This window comes from Lepidochelys olivacea, assembly GCF_965140295.1.
Source record: "Lepidochelys olivacea isolate rLepOli2 genome assembly, chromosome: 2".
In the NCBI taxonomy this organism is placed as follows: Eukaryota; Metazoa; Chordata; order Testudines; family Cheloniidae; genus Lepidochelys; species Lepidochelys olivacea.
This window is the reverse complement of record NC_140412.1, coordinates 136,974,989-137,001,840: the sequence shown is the minus strand read 5'-3', so window position 1 is coordinate 137,001,840 and position 26,852 is coordinate 136,974,989. Positions and strand designations below refer to the sequence as shown.

The following is a 26,852-nucleotide window of genomic DNA, read 5'->3' as shown; positions in this document are numbered from 1 at the left end:
TATCAGGGTTGGAAGGGACCCCAGAAGGTCATCTAGTCCAACCCCCTGCTCAAAGCAGGGCCAATTCCCAGTTAAATCATCCCAGCCAGGGCTTTGTCAAGCCTGACCTTAAAAACCTCTAAGGAAGGAGATTCTACCACCTCCCTAGGTAACGCATTCCAGTGTTTCACCACCCTCTTAGTGAAAAAGTTTTTCCTAATATCCAATCTAAACCTCCCCCACTGCAACTTGAGACCATTACTCCTCGTTCTGTCATCTGTCATCTTTCCTTGACTTTCTTCTTGTTGCTAACATACCTGAAGAAACCCTTCTTGTTACTCTTAACATCTCTTGCTAGCTGCAACTCCAGGTGTGATTTGGCCTTCTTGATTTCACTCTTGCAAGCCCGAGCAATATTTTTATACTCATCCCTGGTCATTTGTCCAATCTTTCACTTCTTGTAAGCTTCTTTTTTGTATTTAAGAGCAGCAAGGATTTCACTGTTAAGCCAAGCTGGTCACCTGCCATATTTACTATTCTTTCTACACATCGGGATGGTTTGTCCCTGTAACCTCAATAAGGATTCTTTAAAATACAGCCAGCTCTCCTGGACTCTTTTCCCCCTCATGTTATTCTCCCAGGGGATCTTGCCCATCAGTTCCCTGAGGGAGTCAAAGTCTGCTTTTCTGAAGTCCAGGGTCTGTATTCTGCTGCTCTCCTTTCTTCCTTGTTTATCTTTGTCTTTAGTTGCTTTGCTTAGGAATTTGTCACTGTGGCTCAAAGAACTTTTGTTTAACCCTCCCTCTGCTCCTCGCTATCCCTTCAGTATCTACTACATTAATTTTTCCCTCTGCTGCCCACAGGAGTACAAATCTTCACCTGAAAGTGACTAGTGATTTCTGGGTGGCCAATTTGAATCACCTTTAAAAGGGCTGTAATTTTAGAGGGTGGGTGTTCAGCACCCAATGTAAATCAAGTCTCTAAGTAAGGTGCCAAAAAACTGAGGCATCAACTCATCAGCCACTTCTGAAAATGCTGTCCTTAATTTTTTTAAGTCTCTCTACCAATTTAACCCTAGGCTTGTTCTTGCTTCAACTGAAGTGGGCATTGTCCCTCTCTCTCAAACCCAGCATAGCTGCGGTGATTAAGTGACCACTTCTGGACTCCAGGGGAAGAGGTGGTGTTTGTATTAACGGAAGGGAAACTCTAGCTCTCTCAGTTCCCGCCCTGGTGGTACCCAGATGCATTGGAACTGCTAGGGAGAAGGCAGAAGCTTGTTCCAGCCAGTGGGAAAGTGAAATAGGCTGAGGGTCAGGACTCCCCATGGAGCTCTTGTTCCTCTGACTCTGTTGGGTCTGTCAGGACCTGCAAGTCACTCTCTACCTTCAGTTTGGGTCAGTATGTCCACAACCTGATCAGCTACATGCCCAGAAATCAATTCACTCTCCTCACTGGAATGTGTTGGAAGTAGGAGCTATTGTTATTTCTATTTTTGGATTTCTTTGACAGCTGACATATACTAATGCTGACTTCAGGACACAGGATGGTGGGAGCTGTGCTTATGCTCTTTAGGGGGAAAATGATTATATGATATTTTTAATCAAAGAACAATTATCCTAACGATGGGTCAAATTCTAGCCTTAGTTACCCCTGTGCTTCCCCAGTGGCTTCAGCAGAGTTGCTCAGGGGTAGCTAAGGGCATAATTTGGTTTGCTGTCAGGTTCTGACTGGAATCTGCTGTCCTTCAGGCTTGAAATACGATGCCTTGATGTATGGTTTCCACAGGCATATACCTTATAAGCTGCATAGTGCTTTGGACAGTTAGATGTTTTAGTTCAAAATATAGATGCACATTAATGCTAAACCGCAGTCTCTGTGTGAATCTGTTCTTGGATACAATCCAACTGAGAAACAGCAAAACTAATTTAAATGCTGGGGCTGACACTAGAGACAGCTGTGCAGGAGACCAGCTTCGGAGCTGCCACGAGAAACTAGCCACTCTCTTAGACTGCTCTTATGATCTTCCACTCTATGGGACCTCTTTTGCTCTCTTACATCTGATAAGTATTTTGTGAATGAATTCAAGGGTGCCTCAGGGTTCTTCACTACACAATAAATATAATCTCAATTAATGGTAAGTGGGGGGGGGGGTAAAACATGCATAGCAAGACAGCAAAATATCTTACTATAGAGTTTTAAAGAACTCCCTCTACCCTTGCCAGATTTGATGGAAGATATAGGTTTGTCTAAACATCTGGAAATATCAGACATGAACCTATAGCTCCACTGACTATCTTATTCATAGAAATCTGAGCAAGTAGGCTAACAGGTCGGCTGGTATGAGCGATATCATGGTATGTTTCCTAAACTCCTGACCACAAATTGGACAAAAGATGGGTATATGGGAATTGAGCAGCCTTCAGTGCCCAATAATAGGCAGGTGAATGTTACAGGATTGGTGACTTGACAGCAAATTTGCTCAGATCAGCTGTAAATTAAATGTCTCTGGAGTGAGTAAGCAAGTGATAGCTTTGGACTGAGCAAAGAGAACACTGGAGCAGGACTACTGCAGTGTCAGGGAACCCACAATAAGTTGAACAGCTGATGAAGTAATGCTATTTAAGTGGGAGCTTGAGTTGATATGAAGCAGAGGCTCATCTACTGTAGTGAGATGTTGGGCTGTAAAGCTGTCCTCCAGCTATAGCTATTGGAGCTACATTGAAATATTTCAAAGGAAACATACTTTGAAATGACACCCTATATGATTTTGGTATGGATGTGTCCCAGTTCTGGTCTTGGATTTATACCAGTATAAACAAAATCAGAATCTGGTCCATAATACCTGCAGATATGCACAATGGCTATTGAGTTCCCTTTGCCTGTGGGTGCATTTCAAGAGCTGGTAAAGTCCTCCCTAGTGATATCCCTTACTACTTAGGGAGTTAATGGAGAAATTAATCAGTTAATGTCTGTAATGCACTCTGCAATTCCTAGCTCAAAGGCACCATTGAAATAAAAATGTTTGTTTATTTCTGTAATAAAAGTCTTCTATTTCCAGTCACGGGAGTGAGAGAGACCCATATCTGCCAGTAACTTGTGTGACCCAGAGCCAATCATTTACACTCTCGGGATAAACTGAGACACATGTGCACAAGACATACAATATTTGCCTGGCTTACTAGGTGCTATGAAGGTAAATAAAGGTCTTCAAAGTGCTTGGGGGTGCTCTACAGAAAGGCACTACTGAGCACAAAAGTCACAGTTCCTCTCATTCTGTGAGAAATTTTCTTCAGTAATCCCATCTTCGAAAAGGTACCCTGGTTCGTATTAATTTAGTCCTCTTCAAACAGTGAATGCTGCAATTAATCACCCCTGTAGTCTGAACTACCTGGTCATGTAGACAATCCTTGAGTATCTGGTAAAGTCTTGTCTTCACTACAAAAAAAAAAGGTGTTCTTAACTCAAGTTAGCTGACTCAAGATAAAATCCTAGTGACAAACTGCCTTATCTTCACTAGGATTTAACCATGAGTCAGCTAACTTGAGTTAACACTTTTTTTTTTTGGTAACGAAGACAAGGCTTTAATACTAGAACTGACTGTCACCCGTAAATAGCAAAGTTTGTGAAAAGGTCTCACAGTGATACTGTCCAGACAGAAGTTACTTGCCAGAGAATGTTACCACTGCTTTATATACAATTGCCCTGCTACAATTCCATTCTCCAAAGTAATAGGAGTGGGGAAGACTACTCAGGAATCCAGTAACATCCTTCCGCTTTAACTAGCCACAGTAGTGGTGCAACTCCATGCTTATGTGATAACTAACACTGCCTAACTCCAAAATGCTAACTCTTATAAAAACATTAAATAAAACAAAGAAATTCATTAACAAAAAAAACCTTATTATGTAGAGTTAATTGACTGCATCTATTTATTAATGTAGAGGGGATAGCTGGCTGGAAATGTTGTTAGGGGGCTCGCTTATCATGTGCTTAAAGTTACTATAACCAACAATGAATAATAATTAACAAAAAAATTTTCCAGAGCCATTTTAGAACTTTCATTATAGTCTTTTGTGCCAGACAGCAATATCTTCAGCAGATAAGATGAACAAGCTGACTGTAAAATGGTGGCTGATTCTATTTGTCACACGTTAACCTTTTAGTTCATCTTACAGTTGGGGGCAGTTTTACCGCAAAGAAAAACCCATTTAAGGTTTTTATGGATATGCCTCTGGCATGTAAGAGCAAACCGGAAATAGCTCCAAGTGAAACATACTCTCAAATTAGTGCACAGCTTGAATTGCCCATCTTCTCTGTCCAGCCCTTAAATCTTGCCAAGGTACAGAAAGGAATGAAAATCAAGGGGCAATCCTGAACACATGAGTTTTGTTTCTTAAAAAGAATGGCCAATTATAATATAGAGACTGTTTGCAGCTAAATTATCCTTTTACACACCCAGCTCACTTATCAACAGAACCTCTGTTTTTCCTGGAGTCCACAGCCATGGAATGTGCCCACTGGAGAGGAAGAAAATGCAAAGCAAGACTGAATTAACTTCTATGACAACGCTGGTCTTTTCTGCAGCTTAAGCTGTTTCTAACAAAACAGAGTTTAAAGCCATGGGGATTGCACAGTGCTCCTGGCATCCGTTCTCTCTCAGACAGAGCAACACCCTGAGGTGTTGTAAAATAAGCTTCCAACACTGTAAGTGGAAGTGAACTGTGGTGACACATGGTGTGACGGAGAACCTGAAATCAGGATCTCTTCTTAAGGGTTAGTGTTCAGGTTGTGTGACTTGCTCAAATCTGCTTTAATGGGAGTCAAGCATCCCACTTCACAGTTTGGAACCGGATCCTTAAATGCACCCCGTCCACCCGAGCGGACGTTACTAAGTTTGCAGGAGTATCTGACCTGAATCAAACTATTCAGTAACTGCTGCTGTTTACAGTGTTGGCAGCCCACCTAGGAAGGAAACAGGGATAGTTTTAATGAAAGAGAGTTTGGGGTTTGAGATTCCTTTTATTACTCCCTCAGCACCATCCTCTGTGCTCCGGTGGCAGCAACTGTTCTCTGGCCAAGTAAGGCTGGACTTGGCTCTAGGCCTGAGGCAGGTCTCTTGAATGACAGATCCTTGCTGAGGAAGGGAAAAAGCTCACCTTTCAACCTGGATCCTGCATGTAGTAGCATGTTGTGCTGCCACCAGACCATTGGACTGGCCCAATTATAGACTTTTCTGCTATTCCCCACTCCTTCTAAAGTAAGCACAGAGGGTCCAGTTCTGCTGTCAGTCACAGCACGCAAACTCACTGACTTGCATAGCACTGGAACATATGTACCTGTGGGCAGAGTTGGGGGCCCCAAAGATGTTACGTGAAGGACAGCAACAGATGCAGTCAATTAGCTTCTGCCTTCTAAAACAAACCCTCTGGCCATTTCATTCAAATAGCGATGCACCAAAAGAAACTACCACCAAATTGGAACGCCTAAGGGCTAAGCCGCAGATGACTAAACACTGTTAGTCACGGACCTCAGATGCCAACAGATCATACTTAAAAAGAAAAGGAGTACTTGTGGCACCTTAGAGACTAACCAATTTATTTGAGCATAAGCTTTCGTGAGCTACAGCTCACTTCATCGGATGCATAAAGTGGAAAGTACAGTGAGGAGATTTTAATACTACTGACTGCTATTCCTACCTACATGCCTCCAGCTTTCACCCAGACCACACAACATGATCCATTATCTACAGCCAAGCTCTACGATACAACCGCATTTGCTCCAACCCCTCAGACAGAGAGAAACACCTATAAGATCTCTATCAAGCATTCTTACAATTACAATACCCACCTGCTGAAGTGAAGAAACAGATTGACAGAGACAGAAGAGTACCCAGAAGTCACCTACTACAGGACAGGTCCAACAAAGAAAATAACAGAATGCCACTAGCCGTCACCTTCAGCCCCCAACTAAAACCTCTCCAACGCATTATCAAGGATCTACAACCTATCCTGAAGGACGACCCATCGCTCTCGCATATCTTGGGAGACAGGCCAGTCCTTGCCTACAGACAGCCCCCCAACCTGAAGCAAATACTCACCAGTAACCACACACCACACAACAGAACCACTAACCCAGGAACCTATCCTTGCAACAAAGCCCGTTACCAACTGTGCCCGCATATCTATTCAGGGGACACCATCACAGGGCCTAATCACATTAGCCACACTATCAGAGGCTCATTCACCTGCACATCTACCAATGTGATATATGCCATCATGTGCCAGCAATGCCCCTCTGCCATGTACATTGGCGAAACTGGACAGTCTCTACGTAAAAGAATAAATGGACACAAATCAGATGTCAAGAATTATAACATTCATAAACCAGTCGGAGAACACTTCAATCTCTCTGGTCACTCGATTTCTGACCTCAGAGTGACTATCCTTCAACAAAAAAACTTCGAAAACAGACTCCAACGAGAGACTGCTGAATTGGAATTAATTTGCAAATTGGAAACAATTAACTTAGGCTTGAAGAGAGACTGGGAGTGGTTGAGTCATTATACTAAGTGAAATTATTTCCCCTTGTTTATTCCTTCCTTCCTTCCTTCCTTCCTCCCGCCCCCACTGTTCCTCAGACATTCTTGTTAACTCCTGGAAATGTGCTAGAAATGGCCCACCTTGATTATCATTTCAAAAGGTTTTCTCTCCCCCCACCCCACTCTCCTGCTGGTAATAGCTCATCTTAAGTGATCACTCTCCTTACAATGTATATTCTTTCATGGTCTGTGTGTATATAAAATCTCCTCACTGTACTTTCCACTTTATGCATCCAATGAAGTGAGCTGTAGCTCACGAAAACTTATGCTCAAATAAACTGGTTAGTCTCTAAGATGCCACAAGTACTCCTTTTCTTTTTGCGAATACAGACTAACACAGCTGCTACTCTGAAACAGACCATACTTACTAACTTAGACTGCAGGTTCTGTTCCTTTCTTTGTAACAACACCACAATAAAAGCCTATGTTAGTTAGAAATGAGCTCCCTTAGGAAATGGGGATATGATGCAAAAAAAGCAGAACAAGGGATTTGGCCCTGTTATTGCATTTCGGGCTACTTCTGAGAAAGCTGAATCCCTAGTGAGCGTGTCAGACCCTATTGAAGCCGCTGCTGTTCTGAGAAAAGCACTCGTTTAATATCAGTCTACTTATGCCATTTTAATAACTGGCTCATTACAAGGGCAGTGCCAAGCTTTCCAAGCACAGAATAAGGATGAGGGACAGAGATCTTGTATGCCACCCTAAAAGGGAGGAGGGTGAAGCTTTACAAAGAAGAAATACAACATTTTAGTACTTCAAAAAATGCTTGGTTATAACTCCTGTACTGCACATACCTGATTCTGAAACAGATCTTTCCTAAAATAAGGGCTTTGTGGAACGAAAGCACCAGGCCTCACTTTTGGGAGTTCAACTTGTGCTTAGGTTATAAGTGGAAAATGAGCATCGTGGTCTAGCCCTACACTCCCCTCACAATTGGCCTAGGACTGAAACACGGAAGCTGCAGACCAAGGAGTACCCAATGCCATCAACAGAAGTTGTATGAGGAACAATAGCCATACTCTGTGCAAGAGCGGCTTAAAACATTTGTCCCCATAGTGCCTTATGACTAATAGTAAAAAAAGGAAAATGGGACATAAGCACATTCTCAAAATGGAGCTTGAATTAGTTAAAATTTCTTATCTAACATCAGAATGCCCCTCAATTGCTTAGCTGCACTAAAAAAAATCCTTCAACTAATTATTTCCCTCCCTGCCTGCCCCCCCCCATGACATTTAAATATCTGAGTTTCAATGGCCTCTCATACACACAAGCTCTAAAAATAGGACTGTTGGGAGGGAGCTGCAGCTGACTCATTAATCAGAGGTCTCATTAATCTGGTTAATCAGAAAAGCTCTCTTATTTATGGTAAATCCAACAGCTGTTTCTTATCTATTTCTGTTCTCCACAGCCTTTAAATGAAACTGCTTCTCAAAGGAAACCTTCTAGTGAAACACATGTAAATGCCCAGACATCTTCCACCAAACAATATTATTAATTGCAGTTTCACTACACAAGTAGCTTTAACAAATCCATGCAGCAAATCTCCAGCAAGATGCTCTGCCTCAGGGAGTCAAACAGTGTTGACATAACCAGAGGAGTGGCTTACTATACTGATCTATCTAGGGAAAGGCTCCTGCCATTTCCCCTCTACCACGGTGACTGGACACATGGTCCCCAGGGCATTCTCTTTGGAACCTCCTTTCTTACTGGATTACCACTCCATCTCCCTGTCCGATGGGTTCCTTTCCAAATCTACCAGAGAAAGACCCATTCAGGTGGCATGGTCAAATATCCTTCTTGACTGATCTGTGTTCAGCCAGCCTGGGAAGAACTACTGTACATACTTGTTCATAAGCCAAAATGTTTTTTTAGTAAAAAAGGGAAGCATCAGAGAAGGGGTTCGGCTTATGAATGGGTAGAGAGAGGGAGAGGTGGGACACAGCCCCTCCCCCCAACAGAGGGGGCAAGGAGAGGCAGCACAGCCAGCAGAGCCAGAAGGGAAGAGGAGGGGCAAGAGTCTCTCCGCTTCTGGCCATGCTGCTCTCCCGCCAGCCTCCGAAGCAGCTGCAGCTCCAGGGCTGGCAGGCTGCAGCTGCACCACTCGGCCCCGCCCACCGGAGCACGCTGTGGCCATGCGACCCAGCCCAGCCTGCTGGACCATGCTGCAGCCGCGCCGCCCGGTGTGGCCCCCCGGAGCACGATGTAGCTGCACTGCCCAGCCTGCCGGAGCAGCTCCAGCCAGGCCAGAGACATCCTCCCCTGGCCCTCCCCAGATAAGATGGGAAGGGATGGGATGGAGTGTGGGAGGGTTGGGGGTCCCGGGCTAGGGGTGGGGTCATGTGGGGGGTGGTCACAGGGGTTACTCCCCTGACCCCCAGCTTCTCCCCCCCCAAAAAATTTCCCCACCAGTTGCACCAGTCCAGGTGCGCCAGGACACTTTGTTTACTTAGGTTACCTCTGTGCCTGCCCACGCTCGAGGTAAACAAACCATCTCAGCCCGCCAGCAGCTTATGCTGATGGCCCGGGAGCCAAAGTTTGCTGACCCCTGAATGATAGGGTCAGCTTATGAATGGGTCATAAAAATTTTCCATTTTTACTTGTCCATCTTGGGGGGGGGGTCGGCTTATAAACGAACCATCTTATGATTGAGTATATACGGTATATCCCCTCTTCCTCCATGTTTGGACACTAAGGAGACCTGCTAACATGCTGAGCCCCCAAGGACAGTGATCCCATTAGACTCAATATATTGCAGTAGGGATGGTCCAGGAGAACAGAGCAGTTACTAATGGTGATGGAAACAGCTCTTCCTCAGATAAAGGAACAGCTACTGTAGCTCTTTGAATTAGCTGCACCAGATGCAAATTTGGAGTTCAACCCTACAACTACTTAAATACATACAAATATACTTAAAAACTATATAAATAACTTTCTTCACATTAAGTCCTACTAAAGTCCTATGTGCACATGTTTGCAGGATCAAACCCCTGAATTGAATCAGGCCTGTAAGCTGGCTTTCTATAGTTTAGCCCTGGATAGACAGACTTTCCCAGCAAATAGTATGGCAGACAAGAGGGACTAACTAGGAAATGCACTCTACTAATGGTTCTACTTTTTGGTTGGGTTTATTTGTGAATGATCCTAGGCAATGCTGCACAAATGAAAACAGTCAAGAAAAGCTATGGAAATGGACTGTTCTGGGTACTTCTAGACAAATGGGTTTCCTAACATGAGCTTATGAAAAAATGGTGCCAACTGAGTAGAGGGAGATAGGTTCAAGCATGTAAAAATAGTCTGGAAAGCTATAAAAGAAAAGCCTAATCAGAAGATTAAAAATAGCTCTGTGCAGGGTGGTGCTGGTAATGTGAGAAGCTCAGGATTTACCAGAACCTTTGTAAGCTGAAAAATGCTTAAGAGGGTTAAGAAAATAATCAGTTTACATGAAGCCTTGAGTGCTGAAACACAAGTGCTGCAATCTGGGAAGAGGAAAGGATTCCTGAGAAGTGACTCCACTGAGTCAGAGAGAGCGCTGCAGGAGGGTCTAGCTCCCTGCTGGGCCTTTGCTGCAGGACAATGTGTCACCTTGGACTTGGGAGAAGTTAGAGCAAGAATATCCAGAGAAAGCCCTGAGCAATAAAGGGGACACAACACGAGAGATCCGAGAAGCAGCCAACCTGAGGCCAATCAAACAAAGCCAAAAGCCTGTCATCACTAACAAGCTGTTTGGAGTAATAACTTAGAGACTCTTAATAGCATTGCACCTAAATTGTGAGAGAGACCGAAGCGTGGCCTGGGCACAGATCTGGGAGACAAACTACTGAGCTTTGATTCCAGTTTGGCCACTGACTCAGTGAGCCGTTTCACTTCTCGGTCACAGTTTTGCCATCTGTGAAATGAAGCAAAGAATACCTTACCTACTTCACAGAAATGCTGTGACAATAACCATTAGTAAAGGCTAGTGTGCTGGAACGACTGGCTCTAGGGAAGACTTGGCTCTATGTAAAACTATTTCCCATATCGTCAAGTCACATGTGCTTCAGCCAAGAGGGTGGAGCCTAGAAACTTGTGATGGCAAAAGACAACAAGGAGTGTAACCAGCAACTGGCCCAAGACCTCTTAGTCAGAACAAATTGTAGCATCCACTGTTAATTAATTGCAAATTGGAATGCCCAGACATTTTGAAAGGAGAGTCCAAAAGAAGCTGATTCCTCCAAAGAACAGAAAGGGTACCTAAGGTGCCAGTAAAACCTGAGTATAGTGTGTGTATAGTTTTAGGTACTCCCTGCATCACAGCTGAAGCCAAGCCAGCATCAGCAACATCCAAAAACAGCTGTAGCAGATCCCTTTCCATGTAGGCAAAGATTTTCTGTGAGAAATCCTGTAGGTTTTCTGTAACACTGTTGAGCTAGCGTGCACGTTGCACAACATGGCTTTCTGTGCCCATCGGGGAGAGTGTGCTTGTATTTCAAACCTGCTAGTAACAATCATGCCCATGCATGGTTGCACAAGCCCAAGAGTACGCTGAGCATTAGTGTAAACACTTCCTTCATCATGTGCCAGTACAGTAGTTGCATTTACCATGACCATCCTCTTCACCACTTGCTTTGATACTGAAGTCTGTGTCGAAGGTCGTGTTACTCTCTTGGCTGGGAGTCCATTTTCCTCTTCAAAATAAGGAAAGAGAATTGTCCTCAAAATATGATGAAGGAAAAAGTGCAGAAAGAATGGTTTTACAAAAGATATGTTGTACACACTGGTATGCTGGTCATTTCTGGGATGATGTGGGTTCAGAAAATAGTTCCCCTTCTACAGAAGACAAGCTAAGAGACTCATCAAGCAAAGCTTTGTCTGGAACAGGCTCAGCTGCCAAAGCCCAACCCCAAGACAAGATTTGGAGACATTTCTAGTTGAGTTAGCTTGGGTTTGGGAGGGGGAAGGTGGAGGGGCGGGGGTCAAGTTACAGGCCTGTGATGTTACTATCAGTATTTACTCCATGGAAAGGCATGATGTAACACAAACCAAAACCCTGAAACTCAAATCCTCTCTCTCTCATGTGATTATTTTTCCCACTTTAAAATTTAACAGTGAGCAGTAAATAAACAGGGGTCACCCAGGCAACAGCTGCTGACTCCAAAGAGTGCTATCAACATATCTTCAGTGATTCAGCATTCTGCTACATTCACAAACCACAAACTCATAGGAGCACACATGAACATGCAGATAGAGAGACAGCTGACTGGTGCCATTTTTATTACTATTTTATCACTGTCCATGCACCTTAAGAGCTAAATTTTGAGAAACAGTCTATTTGTAGTTTTGCAGCTGCAGTTGTACAGTTCTTAGTGTGCACAACCACCAGCAGCCTTCAATAGTAGGATTCTGACAATGAAACAACTTGATTACCTTTGGGCACAAATCACTTGCATCCACAAATCAAATAAAAAAAAATCCCATGATATTGTATGTAAAAACTGCAAGTTGTTGCGTTTTTAAAAAGTGCCCACTGTTAAGTAAGACAACAAGTAACAGAAAGCTTAAAGCAGAACCTGAATGGAAATGCAGATCAATAAGGGAAAAGTACAACAATGAAAAACACTGAGCCCTCATACCCCACAAAAATCTTTTCCAATATGCAGGGTTTGAGTAGTAAATGTTGAACCAGGGGAGCTCATCTTTTATGTACATCGAAGATAGAGTAACTAAGTATATTAATAAGGGAAACTGAGTTACTTTGCCATGGTGAGCTCACATCTCATCAATACGGCTACCAGAGATTCCAGAATTTGGTCCTCAGTCTTATTCAAGCTAAAACTATGGGTGCAGGGGATCAGCTGTTTCACATTCCAGCTTGGGTGAATGAGAATCTAATGATTGTTCTCTGGAAGAAATGCAGAACCTTTGTCCTTTCCCTATCTCTGCAGACTATTTCAAAACAAAAATTGGTGAGTGCTATAGCTGTGCCAATAAAACATGAAGAAATAAAACAAAATCTTTTTGTTGCAATATATAAGGCATGTAAGTTACCCTCTTGATTTACTCAAAACAAATAAGAGAAGAGTAGCAAAAAGAAGCAGAACCCCTCTGCCCCACTGTTACTTCCACACAGGCTATTTTAGAAGATGAAACTACCATAAGCTTCATAGGCAAAGCAAATAATGCCACAAGTATGTTGATTAGATTCTGGTAATCTGAATTTGGTGTTTGCAGCTTCACACGTGTGCAGTAATTTTTTGCTTTAGATTGAAACTAAAAAGAGTTGACGAGTGATTCCTTACCGTTAACGACAGAGCCATGCAGACAAAAGTGAACTTCTTGATATGCGTTGCTGTGACTGTGTTGCTGGTGTTCACCAGTTTATTGCTGGGGTTATTCTAGGGTGAGAGAGAGAAAGATAACAAGCATTAACATGGCTCCAGACTGCTATGGAGCGGACAGCACCAGGGTCATAGGGGGAATCTCACTCTCTGTGTGCACAGTTCTTACTTTTTTTTTTTTTTTTTTTAAATTTAGTTAGCTTCCAAACAGGACACTTGCACAAGCCACAGAATATTTTTCCATGTGAACTGACAATCATTGTTCAACTGGTCTCTCACAGAGTTTACTAATTGCCTCAGTCTGCCAAGCAGTAATGCCTGCTCAAAAGTTTTAACGATTCTTTCTAAAGGATACTGGTGTGGTGTTGGCTGTCTTTGCTTAAAGCTTGTAAGGATGCGATCATAGCTAGGAAAAATGTTATCTTCCCTTCGTCCCCAGCCCCCACATCAACACAAAGTGGCACAGCATATACACAGCAGTGCAACCACCCCGTCTCAATACAGATCCAATTAGCCAGAGAGTGACTAATATAAACAAAGATCTAGGAACACCTGGCGCTGCTAATTAAGTTTGATGAACTGTACGTAATTAGACAGCTAGATCGTCCATTCTGAAAAGGACTCACATTGCAGTGGCAGGTGTGCTTAAAAAAACAACCCCCATTCGTTCCCCAAAGCACCTAACACCAACAAATGAAGCTAAAGATTTCATACTACTGACTGGGAACACATCCTTATGATAAACTACCTAAATGAGCCATGACAGGGGAGCACAGAAACCCAGAAGCAGGGCCTAGAACAGTGGCTGCAGAGTCATCTATTGGAGTGACTACTTGGCTGTTTAAGATACATGGGTAGGCACCAGAAGTGATAAGAACTCTGATGCAGTGCGATATTTACTCAGCCTTGATGTAGTTTAAGCAGAAGAATATCAAACTGGCAGTCACCTAGTATGGACAGCTTGCTAAACCTAATCTGAGAAGTCGGAATATGTGCAAACCCATCCGGGGGAGTGTCAGACAGGAATATGGGACAGATTAAAAGCACACTGACTATTTCACGAGCTTTTGTACAAAACTCAAACTCAGAACTTTCACGAGTGATTACATAACTTACGGAACCCCATTCTTTATTGGGATGCTCAACTTTGGTGCCCAGATACAAATTGGCAATTTGTACAAAACCACTTCGAACCATCAGAAGGGTAATGCTCTGGAACAGCCTCCCAATAGTTGTTTGCCCCCATAACTCCTGAGGAAGAGCTGGGCAAATGAAAATGAGTGCAACTGTACGATGGGTTTGCTTTTGATGGTAAGGGGCAGAGTGCAGCAGTGATGGGGCTCACTTCCAGTTTATATCTCATGTTCCTAAAAGCTCATGCTTTGGGATTTCAGCTGGCCACCTGGAAGGATCAGGAAGGGATTCCTTCTTCCCCATCCCCAATGTATGCTTCCTCTGAGGCATCAGAGATGGCCACAGCTGGAGATGGGAATTGGACAGGGAGGGCGAGGACTCTGAGGTGGCACCGAGCATTCTCTCTCTCTCTCACAAGTGCTTGGGTGGCTGGTTCTTGCTCACATGCTCAGGATCTAACTGATCACCACATGTCGGGCCAGGAAGGGATTTTCCCTCAGGTCAGACTGACAGTGCCCTTTTCCCACCTTCCTCTGTACCATGAAGGTGTCAGTCACTTGCCAGGACTATCTGTGTATCTTTCATCTAATAATTTCCCTGCCATTACAAGGGCCTCAGGCATTGGTGCACCTTGGTTCCTTCTATTCTCTGCCTGTGACACAAAATAGTCTAGGCTCCTAAGGGCTGTAATACTTTGGTCTAATTTTTGGTCTAAATGGGTTAGTGTGCAGGTGCTGGTCACCTGTGCTATACAGGATGTCAGGCTGGATGAACTGGATGGTCTCTTCTGGAATTAAATTCTATGACTCTGAATTTGTGCGTATGGAAGATGCCAGTAAAAAAAAAAAAATCTGAAGTTGCTTTGTACAGTATAAGCTGCCCTCTTTGAGCACTGATGGATCTCTGAACATGGTTTTCTTAAGTCTACACTTCTACAAGTAGGGCAGAACTACATTAAAGTACACTAGAGAACATTAATGGGCACTAGCAGTGTGTACACAGACTATTTAATGCACAGCTTAATTTAGTGGACTTTAGAAATCATACCCCATAGTGCATATTGCTGCTCTGTGTAGACAAGACCTTAGATGCCCCATATTTTAGCTAATACCCAGTTCTTCTATAGATCAGAATCTGATCTCCAATTTCAGTGTTGTCTCTTTTATAAATGGGATCCAGGGAGAAAAGCTGAACCAGAGCTGCTCCATGAAATCTTGCAAAGAGGGACATCAGGAGGGATAGTGTCCCTTTCCTTGCAAGACTGGAGTCAGTCACTTTCCTTGTGACATAGTCCACTTCACACACAGAGCAGCTGCAACCCATTTGAAAGGTCTGAAAATTACAGGTGAGCTTTTAGAAGGATTCTGAATGATAAGAGGTTCTGGTTGGATTCATTGGAGAAAGCTTTATCTTAAGAAACAATAGCTTCCAACAGGTGCATGAATATGAACAGGAATAAAACAATTATTTTTCTTGACCTTCCGAAGACTGTGTGTGTGTGTGAGTGTGAGTGTGAGATAACAGCCAAAAAACAAACAAGAACAATAGCTGAAGCATTCGCAGCCGGAGAACAGGGGTTTTTTTTGTTTTGTTTTTTTTTCATAATGGCTCCTCTATACCCAGCCTGTGTCGTGCCACCTTGCTCTTCAACAGTATAAATCTCAACCCTAGATTTACTTTGCAATTAGATCATACCTGTTTGATTCCTATCCTAACTCCTTCCCCACATGATACCACCTGCTGGCTGTGACAAATCATACTAGCTTCTACTTGAACTGTTGACTCTCAATGTTATCAAATAAAAGTCATGTTATAGAATCATAAAAATGTAGGGCTGGAAGATATCTTGAGAGGTAATCTAATCCAGCACCCCATACTGAGACAGGACCAAGTGAATTTAGACCATCTCCGACAGGTGTTTGTCTAACCTCTTCTTAAAACCTCCAGTGACCCAGTCAACCTGTGGAACTCTTTGCCAGAGGATGTTGTGAAGGCCAAGACTATAACAGGATTCAAAAAAGACCTTGCTAAATTCATGGAGAATAAATCCCTCATTGGCTATTAGCCAGGAGGGCAAGGGATGGTGTCCCTAACCTCTGTTTGCCAGAAGCTGGGAATGGGCGACAGGGAATGGATCACTTGATGATTGCCTGTTCTGTTCATTCCCTCTGGGGCACCTGGCATTGGCCACTGTTGGAAAATAGAATACTGGTCTAGATGGACCTTTGGTCTGAGCCAGTAGGGCTGTTTTTATGAGATGGGGATTCCACAATCTCCCTTGGTAACCTATTCCAGAACTTGACTACCCTTATAGTTAGAAAGTTTTTCCTAATTTGTAACCTAAATCTCCTTTGCTGCAGATTAAGCCCATTACTTCTTGTCCTACCCTAGGTGGACATGGAGAACAACTGATCATTCTTCTCTCAGCAACATCCCTTAACATATTTTAAGACTGTTCTCAAGCCCCACTCAGTCTTTTCTTCTCAAAATTAAACATGCCAAATTTTTTTTAACCTTTCCCATAGGTTGAGCTTTCTAAACTTTTTATTATTTTTGTTGCTCTCCTCTGGATTCTCACCAATTTGTCCACATCTTTCTTAAAGTTGTGGTGCTCAAAACTGGTCACTATACTCCAGCTGAGGCCTCACCAGTTCTGCGTACAAAGAAAGAATTACCTCCCTTACCTGACATTCAACACTCATGTTAATACAGCCAAGAATTGTATTTTTGGCTTTTTTGCAACTGTATCACATTATTGACTCATATTCAGTTTTGATACACTATAAACCCCAGATTCTTTCTTGCAGTTATTTCCCATTCTGTAGTTGTGCATTTGATTTTTTCCTTCCTAAGTGTAATACTTTGCATTGGTTTTTCCTGAATTTCATCTTGTTGATTTCAGAGCAATTCTCCAATTTGTCAAGGTCCTTTTGGACTCTAATCCTGTCCTCCAAACTACTTACAACTCCTCCCAGCTTGGTGTCCTCTGTAGATTTTAGAAGCCTATTTTCCACTCCACCTATGACTGTTCAAATCATTAATGAAATTATTGAATGGTGAAGTTTTTTCTAGAAAATGAAAGCTCACTATTGCCCAAATCGTGTTCCCACTGTAGTCAATAGCAAGCCTCTTATCAAGTTTAGTGGAACCAGGATTTGGCCTTGTATGGGGAGACTCCATATCTTCTCATTATTGTAACTTGCACACGCAGTACACTGAAACAATGGAGTTTCACCATATCTGCACTGAGTGTTAACAAGTTACACAACCCTTGTTCTAATCCACTCTGGTCTGCAGTTTATTTATTTTGTTGTTGCTGATCCAGAGTACCGTTAGGTGTCTCTAACAAAGATGCTACCCTATTTTCATATTCTAGTCTATATTCAGCAGGATGTCCCTGCATAAGTCTACATATTGAACTTTAGTTGGCATGAGAGTCTTGTCCTCATATAAACAAAGTTAACAATTGTGACTGACTGCTTATTTTAAAAATTGGATGGAAGTGTGGTGGACAAAAACAAATAGGGCTTGATTACTTACATCTGTGTAAGTGCATACATGCCTCCACACACAAAAGTGTTTATTCACCCAGGATTGGGACCAAAGGAATTCAGGAGTGTATAAGCAGTTGGGGAATGGAGGGGTTGGGTATCTGATTTTGATCATCATAGCGGTTACCTGTCATCATGTAAATTAAGTGTTGGTGTGGGTATGTAGGCTGTTACTAGTGCCAAGTCAGAGCAAAATGTAATTCAGACTAAAATACCAAGGGGCTTTTTTGTTCTGTTTCCTCAAATCTATTCCAGGAGCAGTCCTGGAGTCCTTATGTAACTTGCTGAGCTCCCATGAAAATTCTCATTCACCTTGATCGGTTAAGTCCATAGTATAGAAATAATATATGGAATGTCTGCTTGTTTTAGCCTGTGAAGTAACCTTTGTTTGACATTTAATATGAGCAAGTTAAGCTAATCCAGTCTGCGGAAACAATGTAGTGTCCAGAGAACAGCCTAACTTTGAAGATGAGACTTGAGTTCCTTAGCTGCTGGATATTTCATGAAGATGTTCTTCATCAGGGAAATAGCTAAATTAAACTGGAGCTACCACTGAAGTTTTTAAAAACTTTACAAATACGGCAGTTATCTATATTCAAAACAAACAAAAAACACCCAGAACCTCAAACCCAGGAAATTGAGAGGTAAATTAAAACTAGAGATAAGACAAATACTTGAAATTATGAAAAGGCAAAACTAATGCTAATTCAGAGTTTAGGATAGTCTAAAATGTTAAAAAATACATTATAGAGACAAAAAATAAAAATAGAGGACCAAAAATACATCAATCAACTAATTCAACATGGCCTGAGCCATCCCGGTGTGCGCTCACTCTTTCTCTCTAATATAAATACACACACGTGGAATAGGGGGTGAACTCTTGAGGTGGCAAAATTTGCAGATGAAACAACTCAAGGTAGTTAAATTCAAAGATGATTGTGAAGAGTTACAAAGGAGTCTCACAAAACTGGGTGACTGGATGAAAAAAAAAGGCAGATGAAATTCAGTGTTGATAAGGGCAAAGTAATACACATTGGAAAAAATAATCCTAGCTATAATTAGCTGTTACCACTCAAGAAAGATCTGGAGTCATCATGGATAGTTCTCTGAACACATCCACTCAATGTGCAGCAGCAGTCAAAAAAGCTAACAATGTTAGGAACCATTAAGAGATAGAGAGATTATAAAAAACAGAAAATATCAAAATGCCACTATATAAATCCATGGGATCTCCCACACCTTGAATACTGAATGCAGTTCTGGTCACTCCATCTCAAAAAAGATGTATTAGAATTGGAAAAGGGGCAGAGAAGGGCAACAAAAATGATTAGGGGGATGGAATGGCTTCCATATGAGGAGAGATTAAAAAGACTGGGGCTGTTCATTTTAGAAAAGAGACGACTAAAGGAGGGATACGATAGAGGTCTAAAAATCATGAATGGCATGAAGAAAGTGAATAAGGAAGTGTTATTTATCCATTCACATAACACAAGAACCAGGGGACACCCAATGAAATTAATAGGCATCAGGTTTACATCAAACAACGCACAGTCAACCTGTGGAAGTTATTGCCACACAATGTTGTGAAGGCCAAAAGTATTACTGGGTTAAAAAAAATTAAGACCGTCAGGGATCCAATCCCATGATTTGGGTGTGCTTAAACCTCCAAATGCTAGAAGCATCTGGCACTGGCTCCTGTTGGAAGACATGATACTGGGCTAGATAGACCATTGATGTGACTCAGTATGGTCATTCTTACATGTTTTATATACATACATATATACACACACACACACACGCAGTTAAGGAGGAATGGAAAATATGGAGATTAGCGTATGAGTCTTCTTCCCTTACGCACCTTTTACACTGGTGTAACTCTTCTGCCTTCTGCTAACTATCCTTAATTTACAGTGGTGTATATCAAAGGAAATTGGGTCTAGAACTACCATGAATGTGAAACAGGACTACAAAGTATTTAGTATCATCATACAATACAAATACTCACCTTGTCAAAAGCAGGATACACGGCTCTAATTTCTGTCAACCAGCCGTACGGCATGTGTCCCACAGGGTATGTAGCTGTCAGAATTGCCACAGCCTACAACAGGAGAAAAGAGAACATACTTACTCTTCAAATCTTCAGACAGCATAAATAAACTAACTTTTTTATCCATTTTCAGTTACTATTGACCTCAGTGCAACAAGAGAAAGGCAACCAAAGGGCAATCATTACATCAGGAAAACAATCATAGAAACAGTTATTCTATGATGCATTTCAGACTCAGGGAAAATTCAACATGGGTGAAGCTATATGACTTAACAGGTTTTACCATCACAATTGTACTCTCTGATTATATTTTAGATTTTTAAACTGTTTATTTGCTCGTCAATCAGTTGATTTTTCCCTTTATTCCTTCTACGGTGTTGATTAATTATTTGATCTAGTGAGGCTTAAATACCCTGCACTAGAGTACACTGCTTTTTCTATTAATTGTATTCCATGATCTTAACTTTTTCATACAATTTTGTTTTAATAAATTCATAAGTAAAACAGTGGAAACATAAAATTATTTAATTAAAAAGAACTACAGCAATGTAATTTGAAAGCCTGCAGACTGACTCACTTTGGATGCCAGATTGACTGTTTTGGGCTAGAGGGACCCTAGAGACGAAGAAAACTCTGCCTACTTCTGTACTAATCAATTGAGATCAGACAAAAATAATCCTAGATCATTGTTTCAGCTCATTACCTGAAATCTAAGAAAACTAAGTCCTCTAGTACTTTTGCAAGTACCATTTACATAAATGCGATACAAAAAAACCTAACATCTCAACCGATTTTAAGATTGCTTTGTGCTGCTGCTGTTTACGTTTTCTTCTTTCTTGACGAAAAAGTCAAATTATACATCAAGGAAACATTTTCAAACATTGAAACTGCCTCCCCCACACCCCCCATGGAGGCTGGTGAGATTTTCCAAACACTGATGTGGCCACTGCTGGCCCAGATAAGATGGGGCAGTAAACATGTCCATCATTTCAGTCCTACCCTTCTCAACTGATGTATCTTGGTTCACATGGGAAGATAGTTTAGGGAGATTCTCTTTAGGCTCCTTCTAATGCTGACTTGAAACTAGCCAACTGTCCCTGTAACTTTCCTCTTCCACAGAGCCAATATATGTGTCAGTGCTGTGAATCACCTGAGAACTTGATAACTTCACTATTCACACTCCAAGAGTTTGACTGTATGGGGTCTGCAGGATCAGGCCTTTCTTGTCTTGTTATGATTCAACTAAATTTAGACTCCGTTGGGGATGGATCATTAGTGGAAGAGAAATACTTCTTTGGTCTGTACTATTGCTATCTCAGGGTTTGTCTTCACAGCAATTAGACACCCGCAGATGGCCTGGGCCAGCTGACTTGGGCTCATGGGGTTCAGGCTGCGAGGCTGTTTCACCGCTGTGTAGACTTCTGGGCTCAGGCTGTAGGACCCTGTGAGGTGGGAGGTTCCCAGAGCTCAGGCTTCAGTCCAAGCTCAGAAGCCTACGCTGCAGTGAAAACAGCCCCGCAGCCCGAGTCCCGCAAGCCTGAGTCAGCTGACATGGGCCAGCTGCAGGTTTTCCTTTGCTGCGTAGACATATCCTCAGTGTTTTGGTCTCCTAAAAGAGGAATCAGAAAAGGCTTATGGGGCTAATCCTGCATGACTTGATTTCATGGAAAACCCACTGGGTGCACAAGGAACATAGAATCTGTTTCTTGTCCTTATTACATCCACCTCCTTGTCCTTATAACATCCACCTCTCCTTCCGATTTTCATCTATAGTAGACCCCTACCATGACATCATTCATGTTTCTTTTCCCCTTTCATCTTCACCCAGAAACTTTCAACTGGTCTTCCTCTCACCTCCTTCTGGATCTCAGAAAACGTATATATATTCTTGATGTATACAGCGATACCTCATTCCTTTCCCTCCCACCCCCCTCCCCCGTCCTTCCTGAACAAGCTATACCCCTCTATACCAATATTCCAGTCATGGGATTTATCCCACCAATATATATGTCCAACAGGGCCATGTTACTATGTCTGTGAAAACCTTAACATTAGGACTTTCTGTAAATCCTTCACATTTCAGAAAGGTAGGAGTCTGCATTTAGTTTCCTAGGTTTTTTTCCCCCTTATTGGAAAAAAGGAAAGGAAATCACAAAAAACCCTAATCCTCCTCCCATTGAAATCAATGGCAAAAATCCCAGTGATTTAAATGGGGGAAGGACCATATAAAGATGCACAGTTTCTGTAAGCACAGGATTTTGTGTTGTAGTTACAAGAAACCAGTGCCTCTGTGGACTGCTTGAATTGCACCTCTGATGAGTATTTCAGAAAGTGAGCACTTAACAGAGACAAAAGGACTGGTACCTTCAAGATGTTAAGCAGGACACATCTTTGGGACAACGGACCCAAGAACTCGCCTTTGGGACCCTACTTCAACCAGTTTAGAAAGTGCCCAAGAGGTAGGCAGGTATGTACGTATGCGTATGTGAAACAACCCACGCACTCACATCCCAGCTAGGGGCCTGATTCTTCCATGCCTTATCTCTCATACAGTCACTTACAACCTTGCAAAAAAGTTAACAAGTCCTGATGGTAATGCATCACATCGCTTTGCACAGCTGTAAATAAATACGCAAGAAGCAACACAATGGGGAATGAGACCCCAGACAACTATCCTGCATTCACCAGGCTCTGGGGTTTGCATTGCCCATCACTATGCAAATCTTGAAACCCCAGGATACTTGAATGGAATCTGTGGTCCCATGATGCATTTGATAAGACATTGTTTAGAGTGGGATGTAAGTGGGACAAGAGGGCTGACCAAAGGACAAGAGGCTTCATGTTAAGAGGCAGAAATTAGGCCAATGTCTTCTGCTTGCTTTTAGCATCCTGGGAAAAATGATCACTTAGCATTTGCATTTGAGACCACTTTCCCCTGTTCCTACAGATGAGGGGAAAACACACCAGGAGGTGCTTTATATGGATGGGAATGAACACCCTGCTTCCTTAGCGAACGTAAGCAAGGAAGACTTCTTTTGTGTGTGGAATGCAGTACAACGATGAAACATTTCAGTACAGAATGGCACCCAGCTTCCCAGGGATTCACATACCTCTGTGGCTGCAGAGCTGCCGCCCAGGTCCCGGGACACAAAAAGGTTGACAATGGGTCTACTGATTCGCTGAGTTGCCAAAATTAATGCCAAAGGCCACCAAAAACTCAGCATCTTCCTAATTGTAGCATCTCCCTGAAGCGTAAGAGAAACAAAGTCCCTTTTGAAACAAATAGGCAGGACAGAACCAAAAGCACAACCAAAGGATTTTTCTCACTTTTCCCACCCATCAGCTGACTCACCAAATTCAAAAGCACGCCAGAGCCTAAGAGAGGAATGCCACATGAAAATGCAATCTCCCACATTAGCAATACAGAATTAAAGGTAGCTGTGCATTCTTAACAGCCCTACTAGATCTGAATAATTGATGTACAAGGTATTTGCATAATTTGTCCTGGCAACCGGTTATAAAGGCATTGATCTGCACTGAGGGATTTGTGAATTACTGCAAGACATTCAAGGGAAAAAAAAAAAAAAGAGGTGTTCTGACACATAGCTTCCTCGCACAGGGAGGAATCTCTCAGAATGTCAGTTTCCAATGTCATCCTTGTAGCATTTGCTGTGCCGATGATCCTAAATACTAATATAACATTTGCGGGAATATGCTTAGCACAGCCACAGAGGTACTGACATAAGGATACGCTGTACCGCTCTCACACAGGAGACTGTCGGTTAGCTGCCATGTACATGGTCATTGAATTGGTATGCACAAGGGTACGTTTGAAACTAAGTGTTATGTGCTTTTTTTCCTGAGGGACAGAGAGCTTACAATCCTCATCAATACTAGCTAACCTGATTGCACAGTAAGTCCTACCAGGCATCAAGACATACCCCCATCTCAGGCCCACTGCTGTCAGGAATAATGTCGTGTATATTCCTGTAGTAGCCCAGGCATAAGGTGGTACATCGGACCAGTGCTCCCATGTACAAGGATAAGATTGGGATAAGGAGAGGCTCTTTGCATTCCAAGTGACTGTGAAGCAGAATGGCTACAAAAACAACCTAAAAGAGAAAAGAAGAAAAAAAAAGTAGACAGGTTAGGGGTTTTCCATTTTAAATAAAGGGCCCAGTATTTCCTGTTGTACCCAAGACCAATCGATCTCTGACACTGCCACACTGATGCAGACTACATTGTGGAAGTGCCCAGAGGCCCTAGTCAGGGATTAGCTCCCCACTGCAGGAGGCGCTGTACAAACGAGTAGAACAAAGACAGTCCTTGTCCCAGAGAATTCACATTCAAGATTTGACACCAGGCTATAGGTGGACAAAGTACTGGTAACGGGGTCAGGTGCAGGACAGGCAACCACAAGGATGAGTATGTTTGCATGTATTTACTCTTGGTGTTGGTAGTAAGTTCCAGGGGGCCAGCAGCCTAACCAATTCCACATGGTGTTGACCCTTTTTGATAGTGGGTATGCTTACAATATCAATTTCTAAGTGTCTCTTTTTTGAAAGTCAGATTAAAAAGAACAACACTGACTTCTTTGACTCTTTAAGAAAGTCAAATATGATTTTTCAGTATTTAAAACTCAGTGGTTAGAAGGAAATCCCACTTCAATTCTAACTTTGCACTGGCTTCAAGTAAGATAGCTGGGCTTTCTCTTGGACTACCAGGGCTCAGCCTTGGCATAATTCTAACTGGTAAACTTTAATACTGAATACCAAATCCCAGGAATACAGCCGATTATGGTGAGAATCAACCCCATTACACTTCCTGGATTTTAGCATTTAAGATAATAACTTTAACTCTTTCACATTTATCACAGAGCCTGAGCATCCCAGTTAAATTCCAGATGTTTCCAATGGGGAAAATTGGGAAGCCTGCTTAATGTGGGGTTCTGTGAATGAAAGAACTGAAAATGACTCTATTGGCAGGGGCTGGGACTACAGTGAGTTCTGAACGAACACATGGTGTTGGGTTTGCTTACTAAATACATAGTTCTGAGGTACTAAATACATCCTTCTCTCATTGGTTTTATATTGTGTGCAGACAGTGATTACACCTAGTGTATGTCTTGCTTTAAAAAGAAATAAAATACCTGTATTTACAAGGCTGGTAATGCTGTTTATAGGAGGATTGCAAAACAATTGATTTAGGATGCTACATAGGAAATTTTTTCAATAAAGTTGCTCATCCAGAAAGTGCTCAAGAGAGGAAAGAATTAAACGCTCAGGACCAAAACCATCAATCACATCTTCAGGACTACGGGTAACAAAATTCTTATTAAACAGGTGTTACTACTGCTTATGTTCACTTTGCTAGTGTCAACTGATGCAGGGAAGTCCAGTGGTAAGAGATTTTGCCCTTCTGGAAATGCTCTTGTCCCATACGTATTCTGCTATGGAAAGAGGAGATATTGTGGACTTCATTTTCAATAGCCTTACACCTTGTTTAGTCAACTTGCCCTTGCGCAAAGTGTATGTATCTAAAACACTGCCAGATTAAGATGGTGGTATTATAATCTCTTTGTTCAGGTCTGAATGACTAGACAAGATGCAAAACCATGGAGAATGAGGCCTAGCAGGCTATATTCTGTTTTCATACCACCATTTTATACCACTGACTTTCAGGGTCACTCTAGAGTGAGATGAGAGTCAGACCCATTAAGTGGATTTCTTTGGTATTAAGTTAGCTTGTTATAATTACTTCTAACTTATATTAATTGCAGAGATTTTGCTCTACGTGGTATACAGTGCAAAAATGAGTATCTATCATAGGGTAACAGACCACAAGGTTTAACCCTTCAACATACAATTGTTTTTACTTAATAGAGGGAAGGTGACCTAGAGAACTGAATGAAGGATTCGGAGCCCAGAGCTCTTGAATTCTGATTCCCTCTGACCTTGCACAAGTCACATGCTCCGTCTCTGCCTTCACCTCCCTCACCACTAAATGAGGATGACAAGGACTGGCCTAGGTACCCGGTGCTGTGAAGCTAAATTTGTGTAAAAGTTTAAGCGCTTTAAAAATGAGAACCGCAATATTGGTACTTGATATCAAACATGAATTTAAATGACTTTCCACAATGGATGTCTAGTAAAGTGCAGAATGAAGGGAACATACGTTTAACACATCACTCAGGTAATGGAAGTTGAAACAATGCAGGACCCTTCCTAATAATGCACTGCAGCACCAAAGTGGTTCAGCTAAATTCTGACTGCAGTTTTCAACATGAAACATTCAGGGCCTTTAACAAGAATATTGCTTGCTGAGCTGTCCTCACGCTCAGGAGACAGCATATGTTATTGCAGTATGGCTGGAATTTCACCAAGTTAATCAACAAGTGCATAGCTGAGGGATGAAGGGAGAACTGAGGAATCAAATATGTATTTCTATTGTCATATAGTCTCGAGGCCCCACTCAGGATTTCAGCCCTATTATGCTAGGTGCTTTACAAAATATGGTAAAAGACAGTCCCTCCCCCAAAGAGCTTAAAATCTTTACTTACATTTGTATAAAGGTACTTAATCCTGGAACATGTGGTAGCCATTGTGTTTCACTGAACTCCTGTCCTTTCAGGAAGGGCATAGCTGCAGTGGGACATTGCATTAAACCAAGCTATCCTGGTTCCCCATTCCTGGAGATACCTGACTTGTGTGGAAGCGAAAGCAGCCTCAGCTACAACTGCCACCAAGGGGCCTCTATGCAGTGTGGACTGCCAAAGTACAGCACGCTCCAGGTACAACCCCACCTCCGCCAGCATGCTGGGAGGAAGGCGTAAAGCAGGTTGTAAGCCAGTGAGAAGTTTTGACGTGCCGGGGGAAACCTCAAATGCTTGTTTAGAACAGCTATAGAGCTCCATATCGTGGGCCATGATCTGGCCCATAGTGCAGCAGGCACAACTGTTGTTGAGATGAGTCATTACCTGAGCTATGACATCTGAGATGGAGGCACATCCCACAAGGAAACTGTGTTTGTGTTTCAACAGAATGCCAGCATGGGTCCAAGCCTGTAAAGGACAGAACTTTGTTTAGAAAATGACTAACATGGATACATCTATTAGGTTCAGGTTTAGACCCTGGCTACTTTCTTACAGCTAAACTTTACACAAACCATTTATGAAACTCTTTCCTACATCTGAGTCAGCCTCCCATGTGAATCTGAACAAATCTAGGCCA

General features: G+C 42.4%; 1 protein-coding gene across 1 annotated transcript in view; it reads right to left on the bottom strand.

Annotated features, from left to right (window-relative positions):
* ANKH (ANKH inorganic pyrophosphate transport regulator) overlaps positions 1-26,852 on the bottom strand; it is a 137,973-nt gene that overhangs the window by 22,442 nt on the left and 88,679 nt on the right. Inside the window, exons 5-9 of the mRNA XM_084619141.1 lie at positions 26,600-26,683; positions 23,565-23,735; positions 22,734-22,868; positions 19,582-19,674; positions 12,853-12,948 (exon numbers count right to left, since the gene is read on the bottom strand). Of these exons, the coding sequence (XP_084475267.1) occupies positions 12,853-12,948; positions 19,582-19,674; positions 22,734-22,868; positions 23,565-23,735; positions 26,600-26,683 (579 nt within the window). The remainder of the gene's footprint in view (positions 1-12,852; positions 12,949-19,581; positions 19,675-22,733; positions 22,869-23,564; positions 23,736-26,599; positions 26,684-26,852) is intronic.